Raw genomic sequence first — 12,722 nt, 5'->3', positions numbered from 1 at the left:
AATACACAACCAAGTGGAAAACAATTTCCACATGAATCAAAATCTAAAAATAAGAATGCAGCATTAATATCACAGCTGCCTCTCCTTGCTCTTTCCTCTTTTTCCGCTTCCCCTCTCAAACAGCCCACTCACCACCTTCCTCAGCTCAGTTTGCTTGACGGCCTAGCCTGGCCCACAGTGGGCGCTGCCTTCCCCTGGCTCTTCCTTGGTATTCTGCTTGGGAGCCTCCTTCCCCTCGCTTCCCTGCAGCAGCAGCAGCTGCCACATGCGGTGTCCCAACCGCTGCCTTTGATTCTGCACCACGGGGCAGCACTGCATGCGCACCTCATGCTGGAAACTTTGAGGGTGATCGCCCAAAAAAAGATCAACAACTTGCTGCCACCGCTCATCCAGATTTTCACTTCTGGTTTAGGGTTTTGTTTTCTTAATTTTGGGTTCAAATAAATAGGGGTCTTCACATACATGGAGGCATCTTATACATGGAAAAGTATGGTACAGTGGTACCTCGGGTTACATACGCTTCAGGTTACATATGCTTCAGGTTACAAACTCCACTAACCCGGAAATATTACCTCGGGTTAAGAACTTTGCTTCAAGATGGGAACAGAAATCGTGCTCCGGTGGCGGGCGGCAGCGGGAGGCCCCATTAGCTAAAGTGGTACCTCAGGTTAAGAACAGTTTCAGGTTAAGAACGGACCTCCGGAACGAATTAAGTTCTTAACCTGAGGTACCACTGTATTCTCTTTTGGGATGTGCACAGCATGTCAACAATGTAAGTGCACACAGTTCACCTGAACTGTGTAGGAGGAACCCCAGAGTAACATGGAAGCGACCGCACTGCTCCAAGTAATGCGCAGAGCATGCCTACATTGCAGGTTCTGAGGACAGACACTTCTTGGGGCATATTCCCAAGTAAACATGATGCAAGGCCTTGGTGCAGACAGGAGATTAGTGCTGTGGCATCACGCTCTAAAACAATTCCTGTTTTAAATCACGTACTGCAGAAATTTCAGGTTTGGAGAGTCCAGTTCCTCATGTTTGGAAACAGCAAGCAATTTGTGAAGCTGGCCCTTCAGTGCTCTCCCCCACCTGTGATGCAATCATGTGCGGTGAAATAAAATCCCAGCTGCCTTAAAAAATAATAATTGCTCATGCCCTATTAATTTCCTCCCACACTCAGCTGCTGCTGCTACTGCTGAACACCTGTGCTGCAGCCCACAGCGTACTTCCAGTCAGCTACTGGCTACTTTCATGGGCAATGCCCCTGGAGGCAGGCAGCAACTGGATAACCCCCAGGCCTTCTCATCAGCAAAGAAGTGCCTGGGCCAGCAGAAACAGTTGGCTGCTTTCTTCTAAGGCCCATCCCTTTTGAACAAACAGCCGAAGATCCTGTTGGCAGGGCTGCTCACTTGCTCCGGCTGCACGTTTCTTCTTTATCAGAAAGAGGAATGGCTTTTGGGAATGGTCTGGCTGGGAGGATGGATTTCTTATTGAAGACTTGGCACAGTTACAAGAACCCAGTAATGTTTGAAAGGCATGCAAGACAGCATGCTCCCTGCAGCAAAGCACTGAAGATTTATGCAACGCCCCAGCCAACTATGGGAAAGTCAGAAGGGGGGGGGATAGGAAATGGGAAATATAGATATGCACAGCTCTTCTTAAAATTTCCCCATTACAAAATTAGCACAGAAACAAAGAACAGTAAGAGAAAAGATAAAAAGGACTGTGAAAAGCACGGGGGCAGATGGGTATAAGCAGAAGATTCAATCGCAGACAAAGAATTAATATTGCACACCAATTTATTTTGCATTTCTCTAATCAAGACGAAGGAGTGTGGCCATACCATTAAAATTACACAATAGAAATTACTGCAGCAGTGCAGAGGTCCCAAGAGCTGCCATGGAATCGAAAGGCATACAGTGGTGCCTCGCAAGACGAAATTAATTCGTTCCGCAAGTTTTTTCTTCTTGCGAGTTTTTCGTCTTGCGATGCACGGTTTCCCATAGGAATGCATTGAAAATCAATTAATGCGTTCCTAGGGAAACCGACTTCAGACCAGGTCCGGGGACAGTCTGTCCCCCGACCTCTTCTGAAGGCTGGGGGGGGGGACAATGGATTTTCTTCCCACCCCCAGCATTTTAAAAAACTTAAAATCTTAAGATCTTAAGATCTTAAAATGCTGGCGGGCGGCATTTTAAAATCGCCCCGGGACAGCGGAGGACTTCTCCGCTGTCCGGGGCGATTTAAAAGCCCCTGGGAAGGCAGGCAGGGGGGACAAAGACTTTTGCCCCCCGCCAGCCTTCAGAAGAGGTCCTGGACCTCTTCTGAAGGCTGGCGGGGGCGAAAGTCTTTGCTCCCCCCCGCCTGCCTTCAAAAGCTGTCCGGCCAAGGCTTCGCGGACCTCTCCGCAAGCAGCGGCAGCGCTGCCGCTGCTGGCGGAGAGTTGCCGGCATGCCGAAGCCTGCGCGCGCTGACATCAGCGCGCCCAGGCTTCGTGGATCTCTCCTGCCTTCAAAAGCCGTCCGGGATAGCGGGAAGCGCTTCCCTGCTATCCCGGACTGCTTTTAAAATGCTGGCGCTGGGGAGCAAAGCCTTTCGGCCCCCGCCATCCTTCCTGGACCTCTTCTGAAGGCCGGAGGGGGGGAAAGGCTTTGCTCCCCACCGCTAGCATTTAAAAGAGGTCCCCGGAGATTTCCCTATGGGCTTTCGTCTTGCGAAGCAAGCCCATAGGGAAATTCGTTTTGCGAAGCGCCTCCAAAACGGAAAACCCTTTCGTCTAGCGGGTTTTCCGTCTTGCGAGGCGTTCGTCTTGCGGGGTACCACTGTATTCAGAAGAGGGAGCTGTATTTGATTAAGAGTTTTGCTACATGCCAAGTGTGTGGAAGAATGGTCCTGTATCAAAAGATGGATGCAGCAGGAACTGGGATGCCTGGCTTCATTGCTGGTTGTGAGGGGAGGGGGACTTAACAGGTTACATACAAGAACTTTTGAGTTCTTACTGTAACTGCAACGAAAGCATAGTCGGTGCTTCCTCTAACATCACGTGCAAGAAAATGAAGAACCTAAAACTCAAGTATGCAATACACTTCCTTCTTTAGTTATTTGTTTCCTTAAAAAAAAAACCACACAAATATTTATAACCTGCATTTTCAGCAAATGGCTTTCCAGGCATCCAAGGGATATAATTTAAAACACGATGAAATCTAGGTAGCTTATAAACAGCAAATGCACAAAAGACTAAACAAAAGAAGCAGCAGTGGAAAGCAACCAGTAAAATCATCGCAAAAAGGGCAAAGTATGACTGCCCATAACAATGAGAGGATAAAACAGTTTTTAACCTGTTGCCAATAAGTAAGGCACCAAAGTAGAGCTCATTTGGGAAGATATTCCATAGATATAGCACCACCACAAAAAAGCCCAGCTCCTCAATAGATAGCTGCCTGACCTTCAAAGGTGGGAAGGGCCCAATATGAAGACCTCAGCTAACAGGTAGGTTCATACAGAAGAAAATGGTCTTCTAGATATCCTGACACTAATGTGCTTTGAACTTTAAAGGTCAAAAACAGCACTTTGAATTACATCCCATATACACCAGAAGCTAGTGTAGATGTTTAAGGACTAGCAATATTACGGCTGGATCATTCAAGTTTCCCAAGACTTCCCCCCCCCCCAAAATCAGCTTCACATATAAGGAATTACAGTAATCCAACTAACTATTCAATTCTAACCATATCTACTCAGAAATAAGTGCTACTGAATTCAATGGGGCTTATTCCCATGTAAGTGGGTTTAGGATTGCAGCCAAAGACATTACTAAAACAAGGGGCAACCATGGCAATTTCATCTCTTTCAAGTAGTCACTGTTTCTGAATTCACAAAGTACTTTGCTATATTTGCAAGGCAAACAAAAACAAAAAAAGGGAGGGAAGGAGAGAAAACACGACAATGGAAAGCATCAGTGCCAAGGAGGAGACTATATTTCTTGGTGGGGGCGGCGAGTCTTACTTCCCAGGAACTGTTAAAACAATGGGCACTCCCATCTGGGACGGTATCTGGAAGATCCTAACCCCTGCACGCCTTCAGTCCCTGCCCTCAGCTAATCAAGTTTCTGACGGCGCAAATCCAAATATTGACTATTGCTCTTTGCAAAGTGTAACTGTATTGTTGCAAGGGAAGAAACAGTTGCAGAATTTCAATTAGTATTTACGCAGCACTTTATGGGTGCTCAGCAATGCACTTGACATACATTATCTTGTGGTAACCCTTGCAACGACCCTGCAAGGTAGGGCAGCCCTGCTATTCCCATGCTGCAGATGGGGAGATGGGTCTCCTAGTGAGTTTGTGACTGGGATGAAATTAGAACCAGAGACTGAATTGTAGCTCAGTCTCCACATTGGCTTTAGTACAGTGGCTTTAGTACAGTGGTCCAGATCCACCACCAGCCCTTTAATACTATGCACCACACAACTTAGGGGAGGTTTTCTGGAAACAGCAGCATGAGTAAGTGCTACTCACCTCTCTTGCCCAAGAGAGTGCCAAAGCCGTGCAAAGGACTGTGCTTCCGCTGGCATCGATCACAGCAGCTACAACTCATTGTACAGTGTCGCCTGTAAAATGGGATCAGAAGTTACCTACTTCACAAGGGTGGTTGCAAGACTGAACACAGATTATAATGTACTTTGTGAAGTAAAGGATGAAAGAAACCTTGCATATATATATATAAAATCTCTGGTGCACAATAACTGGTGGTTATTCACTCCAGAGGAAGTTTAAACATGGACAATCTCTCTCAAGATAATCTACAGACCTCTTAGAGAAGGGGTGCCCAAACGTTTCTGAGCACAATTCAAAGTGTTGGTGCTGACCTTTAAAGCCCTAAACAGCCTCGGTCCTGCATACCTGAAGGAGCGTCTCCACCCCCATCGTTCAGCCCGGACACTGAGGTCCAACGCCTAGGGCCTTCTGGCAGTTCTCTCACTGCGAGAAGAGAGGTTACAGGGAACCAGGCAGAGGGCCTTCTCGGTAGTGGCGCCTGCCCTGTAGAACGTCCTCCCAGCAGATGTCAAGGCAATAATCAACTATTTTACCGTTAAAAGACAACTGAAGGCAGCCCTGTTTAGGGAAGTTTTTAATGTCTGATGCTGTATTGTTTTTAATATTCAGTTGGAAGCCGCCCTGAGTGGCTGGGGAAACCCAGGCAGATGAGTGGGGTATAAATAATATATTATTATTATTATTATTACTACTACTATTATTACTAAAGAGGGGCAGATTTGATGAAGTGAACATGCATGAGGGCTGATCAAAGTTGCTGAGGATTGAACTTGTTGAGCTTTATTAAGGATTTGACCCCAATAAATAAACTGCCACACGGGCTGGATGAAACCGGCCACAGGGCCAGATGAGGACCCCCAAATGGACTTTGGACATGCCTGTCTTAGAGCATCTCTAAGAGAGTTCTCTTATAACCATTGGGCAGAAGATCAAGTTACCAAATAAGTAAGTAAGTAAGTAAGCAAGCAAGCAAGCAAGCAAGCAAGCAGATATCCAAGAGTCCTTTTGAGGCATACCAGAAGAATATTGAGAAGAATATTCCCCCAAGTGATTTCTGCTTCTTAGGAGCACACCCTGAGGAGCTGAGCACAATAGCTTCTCAATCACCCATTTACAAAACATAACATATTCTAGACCAGCTACAGTGCTCTGGCACTGCAGTGAACGTGCACCTCACAGCCCAGAATCATGTACAAATAAATGACTCAAAGAAATGAGTAAGTCCTTTAAAAGAATGAGCTCACTGGAAGCTGATTAAATCATGTTTTAAGGAAGGAACGTTATCAACTTTTGCTCTGCTAAGTAAACTTCCTTGTTAGGTCAGGCCTGAGCTCTTACGCAAGAAGATCAGCACAGCACTTCTCCCCAGCTCAGCTCTCATTATCTGGTCCAAGCAGCGCCATCAGCTTACCTACCACTTGACAAACCTTCCACATCACTTCAGCACCATGGTTTTCAAGCTGTGTTCTATGAAATCCTGGAGCTTCCTGGACGCTTATCAGGGCTTTCTAGGACATTAAGATTTTTTACAAAGTTGACTTATGCATCATTACCAATCTTGCCCTGAAATGTGCAGCTGTAAAGAAGGTTGGGGTGATTTCTCCTTCACTCAGGATGATGGCAAGGCCCAAGAAGTCTGACCAGTTACCACCAAATGAATGTGTTCTGGGGTGAAACACCCTTCCCAATACACAGGGGTTCTGGGCAGATACCCAAAGGCACATAGATTTGGAAAAGGTTTTATGAAAGTACAAACTTTAAAAACACTGCCTTAAACTGTCCACAGCAACAAAACTCACATACTTTTATTTTCAAAACTACCCAGGGATATAAACCAGTGTTCCGTTTTTCTGTAAGGTGCTATTCCACAATTAGGTGCTCATGCAACTATTAAACAGCCACCAATATTACAACCACAATACTGGTGACAGTCTTTCTGACATCCTCAGCTTGAAAACAACTTTGAATGCCTGGTTTGCTAACTTTAATGGAACACAGCACCCCACCTCATCCAGACTATCTCTACTCTTTGCCTCCTGTTGAGTCTGGCTATCTATTGCTTCCAGTTCACCAGTTCAACCACTGCTGGATTCTTGACTCCTGCTCCTGTGAGATCTCTGTGATGTTTCCTAACTGCTTGTTTGCTTGCTTCTGCCTGGTGGCTCAAACCTCCCAAAACCACTCTAATCTTGGCAGAAAGTATGAGGAAGCTTCCTCCCACCTAGAACATTCACTGGACAAGTTGTCCTGGAATCGTGCGCTTGTGTGTGTGTGTAGCAATCTCTGTCCAACTCCTGTCCTGTACCTCAGCTGGTCTTGGCCTTTTCCTTAACTTCATTCCCAACTCTTAAAACCACCAACACCCTTCCTCTACTTAAAAGTTAATTGGGGATTGCTTAAGTATGCAGTACCACTTCTTGGTCTTCCGAGTCAAAAGCCTTTGCTCATCTCCTACTCACCAAACCACCATCTCATTTGATCTCCTGATTACTGGCCTGTGTGCCAAGCGAGAGACGAACTCCTATAACGTGTGCGTCAAAGACTAATCTGTGCTAAAGCCTCAGCCCAGCCCTGGTATTTACAGGTGCATTCCTAGGGGCCTAACTCCTCTGCTCAGCATAAGCAGGTTCTCTGATGTTCCAAACCTACATGCTACAGCCCTGTCATCATCAACAACAATGTTGCAGCTGTGGTTCCATCTCAAATGAAATCCTCTTGCAACTTTGCATTGCTCCTTGCTGAAAATCCTTTTTTTAACCATCACCTAAACTAAAAGGACGTTGCTACCAGCCTTTTTCCTTTAACATACTAGCAAGCATATATCTAGCCAATTTTACACTGTACTTTTGTCGCAGGCTAGTCATGCTTGTTTTTAAAACCTTCCTTCCTGACACATCACCCCTTCAAACTACTTCCCTAGTGGGATTTTTTTGTGCATGTCTTAGTAACAGGAAGAGCAACTCTGTCTTTTAACACCTTCTCCACCATCAACTGTACTTTAAGGCTTATTTTAAATAGCTTACTTATAAGTTATTATTTCAAGTATATGGACAACGAAAGAACCATTCCGATTCCTAGTGCCAAGTCTATACTTACTGTAGAATGTTATGTACTGTATGAATAGGAGAGAATGGCTCCCAACAGATTTGTTCCCCTTTCCAAAGGGAACTGCCTTCCAAGAGAATGCATGCATGACCAAAAGACTATTTGCTTGTTAGACATACGTTGCTGTAACTTTTTATTTTGTGAACCACCCTGAGACCCCCGGGTATAGGCGATATATAAATTCAATAAATAAAATAATAAATAATAAAATAAACTTCATTGGTAATATCCTGAAGGCATTGAAACACCTCAGTTACTGTGTTATTTAAACACAGAAGTTTGGAGAAGGAAGAAATACAGTGGTACCTCAGGTTACATACGCTTCAGGTTACATATGCTTCAGGTTACACACTCCGCTAACCCAGAAATAGTGCTTCAGGTTAAGAACTTTGCTTCAGGATAAGAACAGAAATTGGGTTCTGGCGGCGCGGCAGCAGCAGGAGGCCCCATTAGCTAAAGTGGTGCTTCAGGTTAAGAACAGTTTCAGGTTAAGTATGGACCTCCAGAATGAATTAAATACTTAACATGAGGTACCACTGTAACTACACGTGGGACATGACTACACAAAAATCGAATTATACTAGGTAGAAAGGAGAGACTATGTCTCTTATTATGCTTGTGGCCTTTTATGCTCTGAGCCTGGGGACTTAACTGTACATTGGTATTGACCCCATATGCTATGAGATCCATACTTTATGGCCTCCCGGGCTAATATGAATTATTCATTGTATTCAGGTTGTGGGGAGAAAAGGAAAGACACAACCTCTTTCACTGCTGGCAGAAGCTCTGTAAATTAAAAAGTGAGCAGAATGGTCTGCTCATCAATAGCCTGATCCTATGCAGTTAAGCATGCCCAATTCTACACAGGATTAATAGGCTACTATTCCACATAAATGAGACACGGGTGGCGTTGTGGGTTAAACCATAGAGCCTAGGACTTGCCGATCAGAAGGTCGGTGGTTCGAATCCCTGCGATGGGGTGAGCTCCCATTGCTCGGTCCCTGCTCCTGCCAACCTAGCAGTTCGAAAGCACGTCAAAGTGCAAGTAGATAAATAGGTACTGCTCCGGCAGGAAGGTAAACAGCGTTTCCGTACGCTGCTCTGGTTCGCCACAAGACCCGGAAGCTGTACGCCGGCTCCCTCAGCCAATAAAGCGAGATGAGCGCCACAACCCCAGAGTCGGTCACGACTGGACCTAATGGTCAGGGGTCCCTTTACCTTTTTTATTCCACATAAGGGCTCTCCCTGCCCCACCCCACCCATGACATTTACATATTGACAGAACTGCCAAGGCAAGCTTTTAAAATAAGCATAACACAAAACATGAGGATCAGCTAGCAGGATCTTAACATCAGGCATGCTACATATGTCTCCTTAGAAATTGATTGCTGCTACATCCTGCCAAATAACTGGCGAGTAAAGGTTCCAATTTCACCACTGTGTCCCAGGAAGGTGGGGATTTGGGGGGGGGGGGAGAGAGATCATGTCTAACGCACAGCTTTTCTGCACCAGAATATCATGTATTGTGTGCCATTCCCCACCCTTTCCCTGCCAAGATGAATTATTTCTAAGTGTTAATCAGTGAAAGAAGAATGCCATATACAAATGCAACTGAGGAACTTGGCATGCCAGCCCAGGGTAATCTAGTGTGACTGACTGAAGAGGTACATTAAAAAACAAGAAAAAAACATTCATTCCTCTGCCAGTCACATAACAGAAGGATATGCTTAATGCCTTGCAAAAAAAGACAGGCGAACCATAGTACATATAAATAGATGTACCTAAAGAGAGTTACCCCAAAGGAAAGCATGTTCCCCATGTATTCATCATAAGCCTTCTACAGAGACATACACTCATCTCCTTCCTCTTTAGACTACATTCCCCTTGTCTAGAGCACTATGGTGTGCAGCTTTCAAATACCCAATGGCTAATCCCTGCTCACAATACCAGGCTCCCTTCAGTTCACAACCGCTGCCTCGCTAGTATAACAACTGGCTTCTCTGCACATATAACCTCAGGGTCAACCCCTAGTGTCTATACAGCCACGTACAGTGCAAGATTCCCACCATAATTTTCCCATAGGTACCAGTGTCAAAACACATGCAGGTAACCTACAAGAGGATGGAGACCACCCCCTAAGGGCCAACCCCCGAGAGATGAAGCTCCTTCCCAGAATCAACCCCTCGCGACCTCGCCTCCTCCAGCACCGCAATACATCCCATTCACCCCGCTCACCCACCGCAGGGCCTGAATGAAGACCCCACCCCAAAATCGAACCGGCTCCCCACCTCCCACAAGCTATTATTTCCCAGGGAATACACACCTCGAGCAAAGACCGCGAGAGCAGCCTCGCCCACGCCCCCCAAAGCCCAGCAGGGCAAATTCTCACCCAGAGGCCACCGCCGCTGCCGCCTCCTAAATCCTCGCCGCGCGAGAGGAGGGTCTGCGGGAAGGTGGGCGCGGCCACCCTTAGGCACTCCCACCCTATCTGCCTAGCCCTGCCCACAGAGCCTTCCTTCCCGGATCCGCTCCGGGCTTAAGAGGATGGAAAGAGCAAATACTTAGGCCGGCAGAAGGGCATCGCGTGGAGACGGGGGATTTTTGTCATACGTCCGGTTTCCAGGGACGTGCTGCGTTCGCATCCTGGAAAAGCTTTGCTGCACAATATACGCAACCCTTTCCCCGCTCCCGTTCCCCGTCTCTGCATCTTTACTGCAAGAGCCAGGAGCTTCAGTGTAAAGAGCAGAGGTACCAAGCATGCAGAGCCAAAGTGGACTTTCTCGTGCTGGGCCATTTATTTATTTTTTAAAATGAGTAACATACTCTGTAGACACTACACTGTCCTTTGAAAAACCTAAGAATGATTAACAGCACTGGGCTGCAAAAACAAGGATGCATGAGAAAATAAGCGCCTTCAGCAACCCAAAATTGTAAGAGGCTTTATAGAAAATGATAAATTGGATTTTTGTCTTATATTTCTTCCATATTCAAGTTATATTTGAGAAACACACACATTATAAAGTTCCACCTTAAATTACACAGCAGTTGAGCATTTTAAAGGAAACCTACTGCATGAACTTAAATACATTCAGTGTGATTGCCTTGGCCAGGGTTTCATGCTTTTCTTTCTGCAGTCTGCTCAGAATAATGGTGATAATACATGGTGAACTGTTAGTTAAAGGTTGCACCAAAAAGTTAATCTATACACATTTCTTTGGACTACAGCATGGCTGCATCTCCTAGACCTAGAGATTATGCTTTTGAATACTATGCAGCTTGATTTCATGTCCTCTATTTTGAGTATATCTTTATTGGAAAACTTGTATTTCTGTTCCATACTGTTCAGTGCTCATGCTGTGACTGAGTTATTCCAGAATTCTTTTTTTAATCCAAGTATATATCTAGAAATATGCACATGCAATATTTATACCTGAGAAATTGGGTCTGCAGAAAATTGAGTTAGTACCCTCAGACCACCACTTTGTATGTTAATAGTACTCAGCAATTCTAAACCTGTTAATATAAACATTTTTGTTTGAGCATCAGAAGTGAAAGGAAACTTGATTTCATAATATGCTGTTGTGTTGCAGCAAACCAGAGGGACTATGCATAACTAAATCCAGTAGCTAGCAAGAGATGATTCTTTAATATTTGGACAATGTAGAAATACTATGTGAGCTTAGTATGCGCTTCTATGCTGAAACGCAATATGCCCCAGAGCAGCATGCATCAGCAACTACCCTGCATTCTTTTTATTTGGGAAAAGTACTACCTCAAAATCAGGAGTAGATTGTGGATTATTTAATAGCTACCTCCATACCTCACAATAGTCACACATTAGTAAGCAAGGCAAGTTCCAAAACAAGGCACATCAATTATGCATAAGCTGTGATGTTGAATTCCATGAAACACGAGCCATTAAGAACCCCACTGACCCGTCAGAAAATGGTCAGCATAGATGCTCAAGCTGATAATAGGCTCAGGTTTTTATTGTAACTTTTGTCCATCTTGCAAGTGTCTCCCTGAAGCCACATGTGTATAGCTGTCCAGAAAATCTATTAGTCCAAATATATCCTGGGGCAGAGGAAACAGTATTTCAAAGCAGCATGGACTTCATGTAGCAGTTCAAGGAATTACAGTTGAAGTCAGATGTCTGGACTGCAACTGGTAGTGAAATCGCAACTCAACATTAGATGCATTGTAATACAGAGAAAGTGGAGGCCAAAAGAAGAGCCCAAAGTTTTGCAACCAGATTCTTGACTGCGGATGTTTTATCGTAGCAGTGACAACTGCATTCTCCACTGGATAAGCTAACATTACTTGACCCAAGTTGACTAATTGGAAATCAGCGACAGCCCTCCTCCAAAAAAGGGGTTTGGGATGCAAGCATTTCCATCTCCATTGCTCTGTCATATCTGCAACAAAGGAACCAAGGTCAAATTCCGCTGGTTAATCCAAGTTCTCCCAAAGGAGGAACCTTATTTGGAAAAATAAAAAAATCCAAAGGTGCTTCTTCAGCCTCCTAGGTTCTTTTGAGAAGCTGTTTTGACAAACTGTTCCCATCACAAAACGTGCCTATGCAAATCCTCCACTTCCAGCTGCCACATGTCCCTGTGCAGGGGGTTGCCTGAAAGGTCCGTCATCTTCACAGCTCGGATGGTGGGCTCTGGGCTGCAAGACACCACCAGGCCCATCACCATCACGTACTTTCCAGCGCTGAGGCAAGGCCGCCCCTTGGGGATCTTCTCCACGCCCTGAGCCACGAAAGGGCCGCTGTCGTCCCGCAGCCGCACCGTCGAGCCACCTTCCTCCACGGCCAGCACCGTGCCCTGAAGCCACACCAGCGACACGGCGAGAGCGGGGCGCCGGTACTCCTCCCGGTCCAGCAGCCACGGCCCGCCAGGGACCCGGCGGCACCGCCTCAGGTGCGCGGCCAGGACCTTCACAGGCGGCAGCGGCGGCGGCGACTGCGCGAGGCGAGAGTCTTCCGACATGGCCCTGCTTTCTTTCCCGCCAATTTTCACGCCGCGAAAAGGATGACGGGCCGGCGGAGCCTTCCAGTA

General features: G+C 45.9%; 2 protein-coding genes across 17 annotated transcripts in view; both read right to left on the bottom strand.

The window, feature by feature from the left end:
• The window catches only part of TBC1D16 (TBC1 domain family member 16), a 56,876-nt gene extending 46,639 nt beyond the window's left edge, over nt 1-10,237 (bottom strand). For 4 of the 16 annotated variants that reach the window (XM_083489969.1, XM_083489982.1, XM_083489972.1 and 1 more), the window contains exons 1-2: nt 9,983-10,130; nt 4,516-4,607 (exon numbers count right to left, since the gene is read on the bottom strand). The gene's annotated coding sequence lies outside the window, so the exon portion shown is untranslated. Of the gene's footprint in view, nt 1-4,515; nt 4,608-5,969; nt 9,933-9,982; nt 10,162-10,220 lie in introns of those variants that run through there. The other 12 variants (XR_014522594.1, XM_083489981.1, XM_083489973.1 and 9 more) reach the window with 10 other exon arrangements.
• Nucleotides 10,238-11,445: 1,208 nt separating this feature from the next.
• On the bottom strand, nt 11,446-12,665 carry RMI2 (RecQ mediated genome instability 2). Its single transcript, XM_083490599.1, has one exon. The coding sequence runs from the start codon at nt 12,651-12,653 to the stop codon at nt 12,222-12,224; it is 432 nt and encodes a 143-aa protein (XP_083346725.1). The 5' UTR covers nt 12,654-12,665; the 3' UTR covers nt 11,446-12,221.
• Between the last annotated feature and the right edge of the window lie 57 nt (nt 12,666-12,722).

This window comes from Podarcis liolepis, assembly GCF_965112155.1.
Source record: "Podarcis liolepis genome assembly, chromosome: 2".
NCBI classification, from domain to species: domain Eukaryota; kingdom Metazoa; phylum Chordata; class Lepidosauria; order Squamata; family Lacertidae; genus Podarcis; species Podarcis liolepis.
Note: the sequence above shows the minus strand (reverse complement) of the source record. Positions and strands in the feature narration are given on the sequence as shown.